At 38.9% G+C, this 17,795-nt stretch overlaps 1 protein-coding gene across 9 annotated transcripts in view; it reads right to left on the minus strand.

Moving 5' to 3' along the window:
* The window catches only part of LOC131432946 (ensconsin), a 383,203-nt gene that overhangs the window by 262,753 nt on the left and 102,655 nt on the right, over positions 1–17,795 (minus strand). For 5 of the 9 annotated variants that reach the window (XM_058599578.1, XM_058599577.1, XM_058599566.1 and 2 more), the window contains exon 2: positions 12,833–12,865. The exons of the other annotated variants lie outside the window; for them this stretch is intronic. In XM_058599578.1, coding sequence (XP_058455561.1) covers positions 12,833–12,865 — 33 coding nt within the window. The remainder of the gene's footprint in view (positions 1–12,832; positions 12,866–17,795) is intronic. 9 annotated transcript variants of the gene reach the window in all.

The raw sequence follows: 17,795 nt of genomic DNA on the forward strand, positions 1-17,795 counted from the left end.
CTGCTTCTTGTAGGTCTTCAGGTGATTTCGCCTCTTGATACGCTGGATCATTCCTACACTCGTTCCTGCTTTTTTTGTCACACTGATTTGTTCTTCATGATTAGAGATACCACTTTCTGGTCCAGTTTCGGGTTGGAAGAACCGGGATTTCTGTCTCTTCCTGGTAGCTCATCCAAACAATAGTGTTCCCCAAACTTATGTATGATGGATTTAACACTGGCATAATGAATTCCAAACCGCTTTGCCAATTTTCGCACAGTAATACCCTTCTCACTTAGCCATGTGTCCAGAACCTTAATTTTCACTTCCTTTTCAATACGCGACATTTTGAAAACGCAGAATTTCAACCGCACAAGCAAGTAAACAAACGAAAGCTGAGAACCAAACGCACAGCATGCTGTGATCTGAGCATAAAAAACCATCACAAATACATGCGTACAACTCGAATGTATGTGGATAGCTTATTTTTGATACACTCCTTAATCCCATAAAAGATCTGCTGAATTTTATTCAAGTCCGACTACCAGTACATTTTTTTCCAAAATTCAAATCTTCATAGAGAATCGTAAATAAATTTGTAAGTCATATTAGTGTATGGTAGAATGAACCGAATGTCACTATTCCGATATCCAGCTTTTGGTTGCGGAAGTACCAACAATAGTAATTAAATGTAATATAATTAAAAACGCGGTAATATAATTAAAAACTCACTCCATCAATCCATGATGGAAAACTACGAGACGAAAATAAACCTTCATTCTTCGACTTTCCGATACCGTGTTCGGTTTCTCTCTTCCTTGTTTGGTTCCAGTGTGACCCGAGACCGAAATGTGTCAGGTTCCTTAACGCAACCCTGAATAATGATATAAGTGACGCAAGCGACGAAACTCATTACCGTTCAATGTTCTCGGAAATGGATGAACCGATTTTAATCATTTTAGGCTCGTTCGAGACTAATACTGGGTTGTTGATCATATGGCAGACACTACAAGTTTCGGAGATAGTTATTTCAGAAAGTGACCTATAAGCAAGCTCAAATGTATTATTGGTGATACATCTGTTTTGAGTAATGTTGTCTACTATATGACGCAAGCACTGACGCATGCTTTTGGGAACAACCCGAATCAATCTAAAATGTGTCAGAAAATATTTTAATGAGACTGTGTCGATGACAACAGCAAGTTACATCACACCACTGGGTGAATTGAGAATATATTTTTTTTCATTGTTTTTAAGGACGTTATACCCACTGTGCCGTTGGCACTCTGGTGATGCAATAAAATTTAATAATCTGCTCTAGAACAGCAATCCTCAGCGAGCAAAGTGCCATTAAATGATACAAACCCCAGTCAGTTTGCCCGGTAATTGCAACGCCTCCGTGACTCATACGGATTCTGAGCGAAAACAACTTGTGTCACACAATAAAAATACCAATGCAACAATTACGAATCAATTGCAGTTGCACTCTGGCTTATGTGTTTGTATGTGTGTGCATTTGCAGTTCGAATGGAATGAAGATTGCACGATGCTATTGCAACTCCTGGACCCCACTCCTGCAACGAACGTTTTTTTTTATAATTCCTTACCATCTGCAGTGACTAAATAACTCGTCCGTCACAGTCACGACTGTGTGTTCGCAAGCAATGGCCTGAAAAATGATCACCATTAGTAGATATTAACCACTCACCGCACCAACCGGCCGAGACTGCGATTGAGACTAAAACCTAAGAGCTTCGCAGACGACAAAGTGACACAACAATGCGGACATACAGTGCGGAACTGAGATTGGCAACCTTTTATCTATGATAAACAATTATTGCTCGTATTGGAAAACTACAAAATTATTGATCCGAAAGTGTACACCAACTAGAAACTTCGCTGCGACCTATTTGCGGAACATCGTCTCCTGGCGGTTGCTACAGTTCCGTTCGTTCGGGTATATTCCGCACGCGGTAATTAATGAGTGCTCAACAACATCACAACAGTGACAGCATTCCAACGCATCGTTGATTGTCACGACCGGCTTAGAAATGTGCTGGCACTGCCAGATAGACCAAAAGGGCAGCAGCGAATCAAGCGATGGACTGCAACGGTGACACACAATCCTTCACGTTCCATTTGAGGCTTGACCGCGATGCAGCAGGTTCCCCTGATGAAGACACATTTCAAGCCATTTTTGAGCAGCCGTGGGGTGAAGATGGCTAGCTAGCGATAATTATCGTTCGACAGAATTTTGCGGGACACGACCGCGGCTAGTCCGTCCCCCGTAAAAGGATGTTCAATTTCGCCTGCAAGAATTCGCAGCATGATGACTTCATGGCATTACGAGCAAAAGGGTTCCGAAGCAATAACGCTGCCGATGTCAGTTCAATGACTGCTAAACAAAGCATCGGCGATTCGTCTGACTGCCTAGTGGACCAAGGACCCCGTTCATGAAAGTGATTTTGGCAGCCAGTGCGAAAAAAAACCGAACGCAACAAACTGCGTCGTATCACATTATTTCAGGGCGTTTACCGAAGGTCATGCGGTATAAATAATTAAAAAAAATAAACAGTTTTCACGAACACCGACGCAAGCAATTATTCCAATTAAATGTGGTGGCAAGTCGTAAATTAAATGTACATTCAAAGGGGAACATTACAGTCACGACTGAGTAATTCTGAGACCGGAGCGTTTGAGGAATCATATGAATCTGATGCACGATTCAGCCGACTGACTGGCTTCGGGGTTGTTGTTTTTTTTTCTCGTTGGAATTAACTATTCAAGATTTAAGATCTGGCTGTTCAGTGAACAGAACGTAGCTTGATTTTGACCAATTGTCTGCCCTTGAAGCTCGGTGTACGGATTTGATGGATTACTTTATCGGTTCTGTCGATGGTCGTCGTTCTATCGTTTAATTTTGTAGCCATACACATTTTACGAACCACTTAATTCGAGGAATTTAAATGAGTTAATAAACAAGATAACCATCATCGGATGAAGTTTGTGAAGGGTAGGTGAGCAAGCACCGTTCACTCAGTGTGTTATCTGAACACTTAAACTGTAAGTAAGGCATGTATCAAACTTGCTAATTGTTTGGATGTTTTTCGAGATAAAATATACTTGCAATAATTTTTATTATTGAAAAATTACAGTTATATTTCATACGAGTCTACAGATTTTCCAATGGATTTTCATGCCTCCTACTTTCGTGCAGAAAACCGAAACTCGAGCTTGACTACGTATGTATAAGGTACAAAAGAAATGCATTTAATTTTCTCGAAGATGGCCTGAACCGATTTTTACAAACTTAGAATTCCAAAGAACGCCATTGAAATTTGTACGGATCCGACTTCCGAAACCAAAGTACAGAGTGGAATGTACAAAAAAAGTTAAAAATATGCACAAATAATTAATGCTAAACCGATTTTCACAGACTTAGATTCATATGAATGGTCCTATTTTCCTATAGAAAGCTATTAAAATTTGTACGGATCCGACTTCTGGTTCCAGAGTTACAGAGTGAAATGTATAAAAAGTTGTAAAAATTGGCACTCAATTTTCTCGGAAATGGTAGAATCGATTTTCACAACCTTAGATTCAAATGAAAGTTCCTACGTATCCATTGAACTCTATTGAATTTTAACCGGATACAGCTTTCGGTTCCCAAATTACAGAGTGATAAAGAGAAATTTTAATTTCAAGAACATTTTTCTATACATAATAATACAAGAACGAGTAGAACCCTTTGAACTAGTCAAAATACTACAAGATCATTAATCAATATCGTAATGGTCCCCTTCAAAGTACTCCCCATCGACTGCAACACACTTATGCAATCACTGTGAAAATCGACTTTCCAACCGAGGCCCGCAGGGCCGAATGTCATATACCATTCGATTCAGCTCGACCAACTGAACAAATGCCTGTGTGTGTATGTATGTATGTATCAAAACTATACACTCACTTCCCTCGGACTTTTCTGAAGCGATTTTCCCAAACCTCAAATAAAAGGTCTCATAGTCCCGTAGCCTGCTATTGAGTTTCATTTGGATCCGACTTCCGGTTCCGGAGTTATAGGGTAATATGTGAAAATTAAGTATAAAATATGCACTCGATCTTCCCGGAAATGGTTAGACAGATTTTCACAATCTGAGATTCAAACAAACGGTCTCAAAATTGTTAAAAAAATTCTAGAACATTTTACCCGGTTACGACTTTTGGTTTCGGAACTAGTGTACGATAAGTGGAAAATTTTAATTTTTTGGTGTTTTTTTTGCCTTTTTCATATAGAAAGGTTATGCAATCACTGTGAAAATCGACTTTTCAACCGAGGCCCGGAGGACCGAAAGTCATATACCATTCGATTCAGCTCGACCAACTGAGCAAATGCCTGTGTGTATGTGGGTGTGTATGTGTGTGTATGTATGTATGTATGTATGTATGTATGTATGTGACAAATAATGTCACTGGATTTTCTCAGAGATGGCTGAACCGATTTTCACAAAGTAAGATTCAAATGAAAGGTGGACGAAGGACCGCTATTGAATTTTATCTTTATTCAATATGTGCAAATTCATGAGAAAATGCGCAATCAATTTTCTCGGAAATTTCACAACTGATTTTTACTGATTTTTTTTTTGTCTTATAAGATACTGTGCAATTTCAATCAGATCCGACTTGCGGGTCCGAAATTAAAGGGCAATGAGTATCAAAACTTTCAAACTGTCATAAAAAATCAAACTTGGCAACAAGTTTTGACACTTTTTTCCAATACTTTTCGAACTGTTGAATGGTTTCGGCTGCCGAGACTTGTTTCCTAAGATGGGCCTTCGTTAATGTCCAAAATTCCTCAATTGGTCGAAGTTGTGGGCAATTTGGTGGATTCGTTCTACCGTTGATTTCGAGTAGTGGCAAGAAGCAAGTTCTGGCCAGAAGACAACAGGATCCTTGTGGCTTCGAATCATGGGTAGAAGTCGTTTTTGTAAACATTCCTTGATGTATATTTCGCTGTTCATTGAAGCAGTGGTGATGAAGAGTTTCGAAATCTTACCGCAGCTACAAATTGCTTACCAGACCATAGCTTTCTTACCAAATTTTTCGACTTCAATCGATGTCTCGGACTGGTTTAACACTTGCCCTTCTCGCACCGAATAATAATGTGCTTCCGGCAAGGATTTATAGTCGAGTTTCACGAAGGTTTCGTCGTCCATGATTATGCAGTTAAAATTTCCAGCAAGAATCGTATAGTACAGCTTTCAAATCCTCGGCCTGATCGATGCTTCTTGTTTCGGACTACGTTTTGGTTATATCTGCTTCTTATAGGTTCGAAAATTCAAACGTTCTTTAGCACGAAGAACATTTGACTTTGAAGGGCCCACTTTTTTGGCCACATCCCGAACTGAAACCTCCTTCTTTTGCTCGAACGCCTTCAGCATACGTTTATCCAACTGAGGGTTAGCAGGACCTTTTTTTCGACCCGTTATCCTCACCGAACTTCCTGATTGCATTTCGCACGGCTTTTTCACTTACACCTTCCATGTTTGCTATCTTTCTCAGTGACAGTCCGCGTTCTGTGCACCATTTGTACACAATTTTTCGACGTTGTTCTGCTGAAAGTCCACGCATTTCGAAACAAACTAATGAAAACGAATAAACAACTGCACAAGTGGTTAGAGAAGAAACAACAGGACGCAGCCATAAAAATTAACAGATTCTGAACCATTGCGAAATGGCAGCGGTTTTTTGTTGCGTCCATACTTTCTGGGATAGTCTATGAGAAAGGCATCATTACACCACTTGGTGGATTAAAAATGGTTTTTTTCATACACGATGACAAACACAATTTCAAATTCTATAAAACTGACTGACAAATTCTTTGTTAAATTCATTATTAGTAGACGGGCTATGAAACTCATTCCGGCTGTCATGGTTCCCGATTTCCGATTTCGGAAGCATCGGAAATAGGGTTTAAATACTCCTGAAACTCAGAATATTTCCTCCAAGATGGTTTGGCCGATTTTCATGAACTTGGGTGTTATAATCCAAAATATCCTGATTTTCATCTGGATCCGACTTCCGGTTCCGGAACTACTAGGTTAAGCGTTAAACAATTTATATCGATACCTGAAGCGACGAATTACCGGAAATGAGGGAAACTTCATTCAGTATGAGGACGCAAAACAGCGAAAAATTCTTCTAAAATTGGCTTTCAACTGTTTTATTTTGTAGGTTAAAGCAGTTGCGGGCCAACCAAACTGTTTTTCGAAACTCATTTCAGTTTGTCAGAGATTTCTGGGCCGATTTGCACAATTTGATTCATAATAGGTTTTTATCGAGAATACGACTTACCTTTTCAAAATTTACCCTGTACAAGAATGGAACTCATTCGTGAAAATCTTTTGTTGTACTGTTGTACATAACTTCTTCTGCAAGCTAATATATGGTATATGATTAGGAATTTGCGATTAAATTTTCAACAGCTTGAGATAACCATAAATAACGCAAAAACAAACAAAAACAAACTTTTGGAAATAATGAGGAAAACTCATCACGCTTGCTTGCCTTTTTCGCACACGGACGATGGTTTTGAGATCAGGCACACATCAGTTCCGATGTTCTACTGGACGATAATAAAAGGTCAACTTTGATTAAAAATCGTTCATTTCTTGTAGTACTTCAGACGGAACTGGATGTCGAGGTGAGGTTCTCCCACCAACATCTGTAAGAACAAACCAGGTACAAAGCGTGAAACGCTCAGGTTGTGCTCTCATTTGGACTTCGGTCGTCGGGAGGAACAGTCGCCAGTAATGAGAGCAGACTTTTTGCGTGATACAAAACCTCAAACGCTTAGTTTGTGCTCTCATTTGGACTGTTTCAGAATTTAGTTCCAGAATTCAGAACCTGCATGATGGAACTAGATTTCATAACTTAATTCAATATCGGAATTAAAATTGAGAATTTAGTTCTAAAACACAACTACAACTCAATTTTGAGCCTGTTTGGTTATTGAACTCAGGTCCAGTTTTTGAATTCTATAAATCGGTTCTTTTTAGAACTTTTTATATATTCCCATAGAACTACACGAAGTTTTCCTACTATATAAATCTATCACGCCGGTTGCCAGTTCCAGTCTTCAGAATTCATTTCTGTATTGATTCAATCGCGGGACGTTCTCAGAGCCAACTTCTCTTCAAAGACGATCGATTGCGTCATCCTGCTGCTGGTCGTTTGCATTACACCAAACGAGTGCGAACAAAGCCAGCATTTGATCGCTTCGCGTTCGAGGAAAATGCTCCGAACAGTGTTTAATATCGTAGAGAATTCCACAAGCTGGTCCATCAGAATGCCAGAAATGGATCCCGTACAGCATTTTAATAGTTTTTATCGGTCTTTTGAATGCTTCATGTGCTTCCTTGGATGAAGGACAACTTCTCTGAGAGTTACAAAGGATCCCAATGAGAAAATCTTAAGGGTGTCAATGATAAAAAGGAAACGCCATCGAGTGAATTTGTTTGAAATTACGCAACCTAGTTGGTTGAACTAAAAAATGTTGATATTATTGCTTGATTTAGTTGAGAATGGGAATCGTGAGGAATACCACACATTTTCGCACTGATGAAACGATGTGCTACGAGTGCTACTTCAGACTTGGCACCATACGACTTATATTTTATTCAATCGATGTAGAACGTTTTTATAGGGAAAGCTTTCCCGGAATCAAAGTTCTTGGACTCGAAAGACGAGATTCCATTTTCCAAGAAATTCGTAAATTGGTTGCCGTGCCCGGTGGACAATATTTTCACTAAACAACATGAAACAATTTTGTTCAATTGAGCAACAAGCTGACGGAAACAGACGTTTCTTCATTCCATTTCATTTTATAGCGTAGAAACGCAATAGTTCTTTCACGTCACAGCCAACACTCATTCGAAAAGAACTGTCAGTGGAACAAATTGAAAAACCCTAACATACCAACGTAGCGTAAGACTTCCGTACCAACGGTAAATCTATTTCTTTTTCTCTGTACGGTCACGACACAACACCTGTATGTATGTACACTCATCGGACAGATGTTTCCAGCAATTAATTAACCAACCAGTTCATTACTTTGACGTGATCCGCCGGATTTGATTGAAACGTCAATGCACAAATTGCGTGTAGTGAACTTTTGGCTGGAATATTTTCTTCTAGTGAACAACCGATCAAATGGATATAGGGATGGAGTGGAACAAAGCATCCGCCGAAAATTGTAGATTGTTAACGGTTTTTAGTATAAAACAGTTTTATTATGTAATTAATAAGATCTACATCTCTGAATAGTGAAGAGATTCTTCAGTAAAATGAGTAAATCGTGGTACTCAAATAGAATTAAACCGTCACTTTTTTTTTTTTTTGACTCAATGATGAGCCGAAAACGAAAAGTTAGTAAAATAGTATAAAGTGATACTAAAAAGTGAGAAGAAACTCGAACGTTATTTAGAGATCATAGAAATACTCAAATCATTTGATTGAGTTGTCATATGTAAGGATCGGACTGTTCTAATTCACTCTTTGACACGGACTACATTCGTTCAACCGTAATACTATTGTAGAACACCTAATTTAACAGACTTTCCACGTCAATAAACATTTTACCGATCAGATGAAAGTATGTCTGCTTTTATTTGCCAGTAACAGTTTTACACATATGATGAAACACATTTAAGATCAGATCGCAGAGAACGAAAGAGAGAGAGACGGGATGAAACGAATCCAACGCAAAACCCATAGATTACCGAACGGAAAACCCGAACGCTTCACACAGTAAAACTGCAGCAAACGGACATGGAAGAGAAATTATTTCACGTGTTTATTTCATCTCCCACGGTTGCATGTCTAACCTGTGCGGTTCGGTGCGTGTGCGTTTTCGTTTGCGAATGGAATCGACTCACGGTCTTCATGGTCTGTTTGCCATATTTACGTTACTGTATTTTGTACTCCACTGGCACTGCCGCCGCCGCCACCGAGAAGACGAGTTCCACCGAACGAACGAACGTAGGTTGGATCTAGATCACAATCAGGTAAATCTTTTCAGCAGACTTTAAAGTAAAACAAAACAACAACAAAAACAATGAGTGCTGGCAGCTGCTGTCGATATGACACACTCGCACTCTATCTGCCGTAACAGTCCGTAGAAAATTGCAAATCGTTGCGAAACGATTCGACTCCCGACAGGCGGCAGGCGAACATGGTAACCTAAAAGCTTTGACCTATATTTTAAGCCTATGCATTGAGCAGCTTTGCGATGAGTGGTAGCAATCAACACAGCACCCATTGCTTCTGGACAACTTTGTGAGATATCAAAATACCGTTTCAGGTAATTTAATCAGCGTTTCTTTTCATTGCATTTGATAAGATGTTCATGTCAATTCCATGTTTGATAACGCATTCGAACATTTAGTCTGCTAGATCCTTTTTATCGGAACTAATTGTTCTATTCTAGCAAGAGAGAAAGAAATGATTCGCCTACGTGCAGCAACGGTTGAGGATCGATTTGTTCACTGTTCGCATCTTGGTTCATGTCTTCTAGGAATAAACTTTGTTAGTTTTCCACAGAAATGGCATTTCACCAGAGTGATACACGCTAGAGTCAGATTTTTGCCACACCGAGGATGCAAAAAACGAAGCACCGCACAAAGAGGAAAGCGCACTTCTTCTCAGTGTCGAATAGACAGCATTTGAGTGTGTGCTTGTGGTTAAAGCAGCTGGCGCGAGTGAAACACATTCTCTTCGCATGAATCGCTCACACGCGCTCTCGTCTAAATACACCCAAGTGACCACTGGCGCGTGATGGTGAGCGAACACTTCTGTGAACTTCAATTAATAGAGAGTAGATCTGGCCTTGCTATGAAAAATTTGCAAGGAAAACCGAAAATTTTACGATAAATTGTTTTATTTTGCTGATTTTGCGTGTCCACGCTTCATCTACGAAAACCATACAGCAGAGTGCTCACCGGCGTGTACACCTCTGTGAAAGTATCTGCATCCACCTCAGAGAATTTATTAGCTAATGCTCTAGCACTTTGGTGCGATTCAGTGGAAGAGGCAAAAGGAAATAAACAAACGCACGCATGATGCGTGCACACTTTACACAACAGTGGTGTATAAATGTGAAAGAGAAGAGCTCTCGTTGAAGTTGTCAGTGCGAGGGGAGAAATTTTGCTTGCTCTTCGTCACACAGAGGAGATAGACATCTCTGGTTTTCCAGAGTGTTCCCGGTTTTTCCCGGTTTGCTAGATAAAAATGTCCGGTTTTTAGAATACACCCAAACCTCCATTTACGAACCTTATATATGTATGTATGTATGCTTACACACGCCCCCGTCTACATATATGTGTATATATTTATACATATAAATGATCGCTTTTACTTCACTAATATTTATTTTTTTATTTAAAAATATTTTATTCAGGCCTATTTGCGTACAAGCTTTACGTGGCCGATTGAGCTGAGTTTTTAGATAATTGTTTTTCTAGGGGGAGAGGAGCTTCCATTTCCCTTCTGCGAGGATTGAGGGGCAGTTTGTTCGCGGTTCGTCTCGTCATCCATTGTTGCATCGGTGGTATTGTTGTTGATTTCGTTGCCCTTTGCTGTAGATGCGCCTTGTTGTACATTGTTTGCAGTTGCTGGTTGGTTGGATGGTAAGTTGTTAACTGCAGCTGGTGTACTTTGTTCTATAGGGGATACGTTGGATGGTTTTGTTGAAGGGGATGCTTCACTGTTGTTGGTGACTGTCACAGGTGTACTGGGGTTGCTTGGAGTTGGTGTGAAGGAAGCACCGTTGTCCTTTGGTGTGGTTGTCTCCTTGTCCAGTTTATCACATGGCTTACCGTAGTGAACAGCTTTTTGGCAATATTGACATGTGGCCAACTGATTGTCATAGGTAACAAGTGATTTGCACGGGATTCTTGTATCCTGACCTAATGTCTCATAAGAAGGTATAGGCCTTTTTTTATGATGGAGAGAATCTCTCCGTACTGGGACATAGTTTTGCGAATATAAGAATCGGTGACGCTTGAGGGAAGATCATGCACATGCACTTCTATAGCACTATCTTCCATATATACTGGAATGTTGCACTTGATATTTTCATGCTCCACATAGTGCACATTATTATTGTCTTTAGTGAATTGAATTGCATCCAACTCTATGTAGAACTGGATATGAACAACATTATTGGTCTTATTGCATTGAAGTAAATGCACACGTTCAATGTCAAGATGCATTTGCTCCTTAAGCAAACCTTCGAGTTCTCGTATCGAAGGTCGAATTTTGCACTGCTTGAAGTCAACAATAATTGTATTCTTTCGTGTCGGCGGTAGCTTTTGTTCGTTTGGTTCACTCATTTTCGAGGTCTATTGTTCACTACACAATACTGTACTTGGTTTCTTCTGTCCCCAACGTAAGCGGTTTTGTTTTATCGACTAACTTGGATGAGATGTGAAAGCGAACTGTAGTTAGAATTTGATTTTTTTTTGGGATTTGGCCATCGTAAGCCATCCCACTCGTGGTACGGTGCATTGTCCTGATGGAAAAGCACTTTTTTCTTCTTCATTCCAGGACGATTTATCACAATTTCGACTTTCACAAATTCAATATTGCTGTGTAATATTCACTATTGATCGTTTTACCGAAAATACAAACCAAAGCATTACCTTTGTTTGAGTTTTCGAACGTCTTTCACCACCTGCAGTCCATTCGACCGAGTGACGATTTGACTCAGGCGGATAATGATGGATCCATGTTTCATCCATTGTAACGTATCGACGCAAAAATTCCTACATATTTCGCTTATACATGTCTAAATATTCTTGTGGACCAGCGATACGTTGTTATATTTGATCAACTGTACGTATTGCTCATGAAAAATTGTGAATAAACTGCCTTTTGATATCTTCACGGTGTCAGTTATCTTTTCTCTTTTCGAAATGGAAATGAACTTTGGATACGATTACTGGGAAACCGCCTTATTTGGACAATCAAAGCGAGGTGCATCATGTATAAATCCAGCGCACCAGTCGGTAATGATTGATTTGTTTATCAAGCGTCACTAAAGGAACAATAACTAACACACTAATAAATCGAATGTCATGTAGTTTTGACAGATGACATCAGAAGAATGTATCTGTTACACAAAAGAGATATTTTTAATAAGTAACGCCGTCTGTCTGTCAGATCAGGGACTTGACTGATGTGAAATAGAAAACTTGAATTGGGTTTGAGGAGTTAGGAGCTGTAAAAGCTGATGAACAAAACTCAGCATTACGTCGGACACGTGTAAAAAATCCACTACTATAATTTTCACGAAGAATGCAAACTAATGATTGAGCCATTTATCAGATAGTCAGTGAAAACATATTACATAAAGCCACTCCAATTAGTGGAGCCACATCTGTTGACAAATTATTTGACTTCACTAAACTGAACAACCAAAATAAGACCATCATCGAAAGTACGACAAGACAGTCCAAGATTGAAGATAACATAAATAAATAAATAAATAATTTACTTCACAGTTGAACAATAATTACCAACTGATCATCTGATCACAGAGCATTAGTCATAATTATACATTTTGAAAAATTTACCCCGAAGTGGCGCAGACAAAAGACTGGTGATGGCGACAGATGCGTACTTTGAAAGACAATGCACCACAATTCGAGTAAATTTGCCTGAGAAATGTGACACTCTTCTGTTGATAATGCTGACAGTTTTCTTTCAATTAAGGGCAAGTGTTTGGTAATTACTCTGGACATTGAAAATCATAAATCAAACTTACAGAACTAAACATGACAAAACAAAATTGGCATACCTTGATCATCGATGATAAAATTTTGTTGCATTTCTGAAAAATGAAAGAAAAAAAATACAAAAATGAATATAAATTATAATGCTTTAACGATAAAATAATGCTTTAATAAAACAACAAACGGAAATAAGATGAAGCAGACAATCGTGTTTTGCTTAATAATACTTCGGAGGTTTGGCCTGGTCTTGCACGAAAAACTCATCACAATTACGACAACTATTACTTAAGCCATCTGACACTTGTGTGCGCGGCAGGCCCGGTCGGCTTTGCAGGTCGCACTGCAAAATGAACCTTAATTATACATTCGTTTATGTATTCAAGCGTCTTCGAAAGTGCCGTCTGCAAATTGTTCAGTCAGATTATAGCCGGCAGGGCAATACATATTTTCATAAACGTTTTCTCTCCCTGTATCATGATGATGATGATGATGCAATGCGATCTGCGAACAATGATCTGATCCGCAGGAGAAGAAAGGACCTAACCCGACCGGCACTTGTGTCGGTGCGAAGCGAAGATTTATCATCCCCGACGCATGGTTTTGTTTTATTCCATTTGTTTATTGATTCGTAAATCATAAAGGGCGATGGCAACGTGAAATTAACAAAACTTTCGCTTCTTTTTTTTTGGCAATCAAGATTATTAAAAATGAGCGTACGTTGCCGCCACTTGGGTTTGAATAAACAAATGTTGGAGATGTTATTTTATTCGTATTTTTGTTTTCATTGGGTTCGATGTTTTGTTGAAGCTATTGTTGCCGTTCAGTAGTGAAGTTAATGTTGTCATTGCAACAAGAGAAACCCACTAAAAGATGCGATTTTTACATAATCGACATTTTTCTTTTGGTGCCCGTGTTGGTAATGGAGTGAGTTCCTATTTGAAAACTTCGGATCACAATCTATGTTACTACCGGAATCAGAAACTAGGATCCGGTATACACGAAATCTAACCAGATTGGCACAGTTCAAGATTTATACGACTAAATGAAATGATTTAGCTCGTCGTGTCGTGTCGTGTGTAGAATATGGGTTAATTGGTGTCTTATGTATCGTATTCATTCTCTTACACAGGCATAGATTTCAATTGCTGTTTGGGAGCTAGTCGCGAATTGAAATGTTGAGAGTTACAAATCACGTGGATAATTTCATCCCGAAATCGCAGAAATTCTGAAACACATTCTTGAAATTGAATTATTTTAGACTTATCAAACTATATTTCCGGAACCAGAGGTCGACAATAGAGTGTACGGAATGGTCAAATACGATTTAATAAAGCCTGAATCTTGGCCAACAAGACCAAATTCAATTTGTATAGATTTCAAGCGTTGCAAATTTAGACCAGCAACAAATGAAATTGAAATCTTACTTAAAGAACGAATGCATCTAGACGCTAATAATGTAAGTGAGATTCAATTCAACAAGGCGTCTAACTGTGTGTACATTATGTTTAAACGTGAAAGCGATGCAATTGCATTCGCTTCGGTTAACAACGAGGTGCACAGCGTTGAGTGTGACAACATTAAATACAAAATTCCTGTGCACATGGTGGACAATGCCATACAAGTACGCGTGCATGACCTTCCCCAGGCCACCGAACAGTCCGTTCGGGAAATCATGTCGCATTACGGTGAAGTTCTTTCCATCGAAAGAGAAGAATGGAGGAATTTTTTCTCCGGCATCCGGAATGGCGTGCGAGTGGTACGTATGCAACTACGTAAGGCAATTCCATCTTACATCATTTGTGGTCAAGGTGGGACACATCCGTGTAAAACGCTGATTACCTATGAAAATCAGCTGGTTACATGTCAGTTTTGTGAACAACCTGCACACTACGGTAAACCTTGCACTGAAACTGCGAAAAGAACATCTTCAACCAAAGACAAGGTCAACCGTTCAACAACGAAAACTAGTGAGCGTAGTACTCCTGTTTTACCATCAAACCAACAAACAACTGCAACCAATGTACAACAAGGCACTTCTACAGCAACTAGCAACGAGCTCAAGACTGCGAACAACAAGGAAAACGAAAAGAAGACGGAAATCAACAACAAAACCACCGATGCGGCAATGAAGGACGAGACGAGCCACGAACAAAGTGCCCCTCAACCCTAGCAGGAGGAAAATGGAAGCTCTTCTCCTCCTAGAAAAAGAGTGACAACGAGATCCACTTCAAAAAATTCTTTACTTAAAAAATCTACTAATTCGGCCACGTAAAGCTTGTACGCAAATAGGCCTGAATAAAAATATCTTTTAAATAAAAAAAAATAGAATACAATAGCAATAAGATTACAGGGCCTTTTATTTGAATCTACGTTGAAGAATATCGGTTAAGTGGCCTTGAGTGCACATTTTTAATCTTTTGCACATTTTAACTTGTTACTCTCGAGCCGGAAGTTCGATCCCAATAATTCAATTCAATAGCAGACTATAGGATCTTCCAAAAGTAGGCCAAGAGATCATTCATTCGAATCTAAGCTCGTGAAAATCGGTCCAGCCATATACGAGATAATCGAATGCCTATTTTTGTTGCATACTCACATACATTCTGCGATCTCGATGAACTGAGTCGAATGGTATAGAACACTCGACACTTCGTGTCTCGGCTCAAAAGTCGGTTTTCAGAGTCGACGGGTTTCAAGACACCACACATTCAATAACAGACGGACTAGGCTATGCCATCCAAATGATCAAAAGTAACGCTAGTGAAAGCCGACGCCATATTTGCAACCCCAGCCATAAATTCCATTGCGGTAACCAATTTGTAGCGAAACGCACGGTATCTTATATTAGAAACCCATCAAAGAATTAGACACTTGGGCAGTTAAACGTTGGTCTGTGCTATCTGTCAAAATTGAATTGGTTTAAACTCATCCTACCGAACTATTTCATTGTGTTCAAGGTTATGTCGGTAAAACTTCTGACTTTGTCGTATCGTTTCCGTTGTCTTGGTATGGTTTTCCATGTCTTGGTCCTGTATAGTTGTCCACACCTTAAGCGTCGAAAGAGATTGTTTCTTGAGTGTTCTGAAATCAACTAAGAAGAGTTTTGCCTACATTGTTACTCACACTGACATTCTAATTTTCTCTAATAGTTTCTGCTTTATTCAGCATTTCTCATGAGGAAATAAAATTAAACACAAATAAATACCTAATATGAAAAAAAGTATTCTAAAATGCAATCTAAGAGAAAACTACATTTATCATGCAAACAAACTACTAGGTGTGCGTTTTTTTTTTTTGATGATTCACGTATTAATTCGCGACTAGTCCCCAACCCAAAGAAACACAGAAAAATTATGATATACTACTGCCATTTTGCACCAATGACGTTTTGATTAGTTAGAATTAAGTGACAGCCATTTAGGCAAAGTTACTTTTGTCATTTGCAAAACAATGGATTCAAAACAATTTCGTGTGGTAATTTGTCATTGTTTCTTGATGAAAAAATTCCTGTATAAGCTCAGCAATGGCTTCAAAAGTGTTATCGGAGCTCTGCTGAATCGAAAATATCATTCGTTAGTAGTTCTAAACGTGCTCGTACAGATACCGATGATGGTTAACATTCTGGTTGTCTATTTGAGGTGGTTATTTGAGAAAACATAAAAAATCACAATTATGCATTAACATTTGACCATGAAAAAGCTTATTTTATGGTAAGTGCTACGTTTAGTCACAGTCGATTAAAAACAACAACGTTTTGAAGATTCTTAGCAGTGTGTGTGGCTCTGTTTACTAGTACTAAATTAAATTGAGTCGATATGTGACAATGGATGAAACATGGAACCATCACTCACTTCGGAATCAAAACGATCATCATCTGAGTAAACTACAGTCGGCAAAGGCACAACAGTCAACTGGGAAGGCTATGGCTACTGTATTGCAAGATACACGTAGTATAATCTTTATCGGCTATCTTGAAAAAGGAAAAACAATCAACAGCGAATACTACATGCATAGAGTTGTTAGATCGTTTGAATGCAGAAATCAAAGAAAAACGTCTTCATATGTTGAGCTTGAGCGACCACCCCTGGTTGCTACTCCGTTTCTGATTGGGATTAGCTGAAACTGTACAGGGAGTTTCTAGATGATCCGACCTGGGAGCGGTAAATCATCCTTCAATGTACATCTTCTGGTAATCCCAGAATTCATTGATCAGTACCGGCGCCGGCCAGGCCCGAACGTAGATCGTCTAAGGAATGGGAAAGGATGTTAGTCCAACACTTGTTGTTACTAGAGGCCGTATATACTAATGCGCACTCCACAAGTATCACGGGAGAAGGATATTTGTTAGTAAAAATTTCAGTATTGGTATTATTCGTGCGCGACTCAGTATGTTCTGATTTCAAGATGCTCGGATGCACCACTAAACTCACTGACTTCCCGAGTGAACGGTTCAACAATATTCTATATTGAAGTCCCTGGAAGTCTTGATTCACTGCTCTTATTCGAGGAAACTGAAGAAAAATTTGCAATGCGAATCGCGTAAAGAATAAAAACTTCCCTTTTTTATGAATGAAATTACGTGATACAAAATAAACGAGTGAATAGGATTTAGACAAAAAAAAGTTGATTCATTGCATTGACATATTCTAAACAGTTGTTATAAAATCATTTTAAATCACCAAATAAAGGTCAACAGATTTCACGCGTGTCTTGATTCTGTATTATTTCCGCTTTACTATTTTAATTATTTATTAAAATGATTAATTGGTTATATTGGTTGATCTGGGCAGCCGGCTACCGAGAAAAATATTAATTTATTGTTTGAATTAGTAATATCAAGTGTTTTTTTACTATGTATTCAATATTCCGATATATGTTATCTCTGTTATTAACTTTGTAATATATACGGATTTGCGCAATAGTTGATTTTAATCATTCAATTTATAAACCTGAAAGACAATCAATAACATGGAAGCAGAAAACATTCCAAATAAAACAGAAGGAGAAAACTCCGGAGCTAGACGGAAA

This window comes from Malaya genurostris, chromosome 2 (assembly GCF_030247185.1).
Source record: "Malaya genurostris strain Urasoe2022 chromosome 2, Malgen_1.1, whole genome shotgun sequence".
NCBI lineage: Eukaryota > Metazoa > Arthropoda > Insecta > Diptera > Culicidae > Malaya > Malaya genurostris.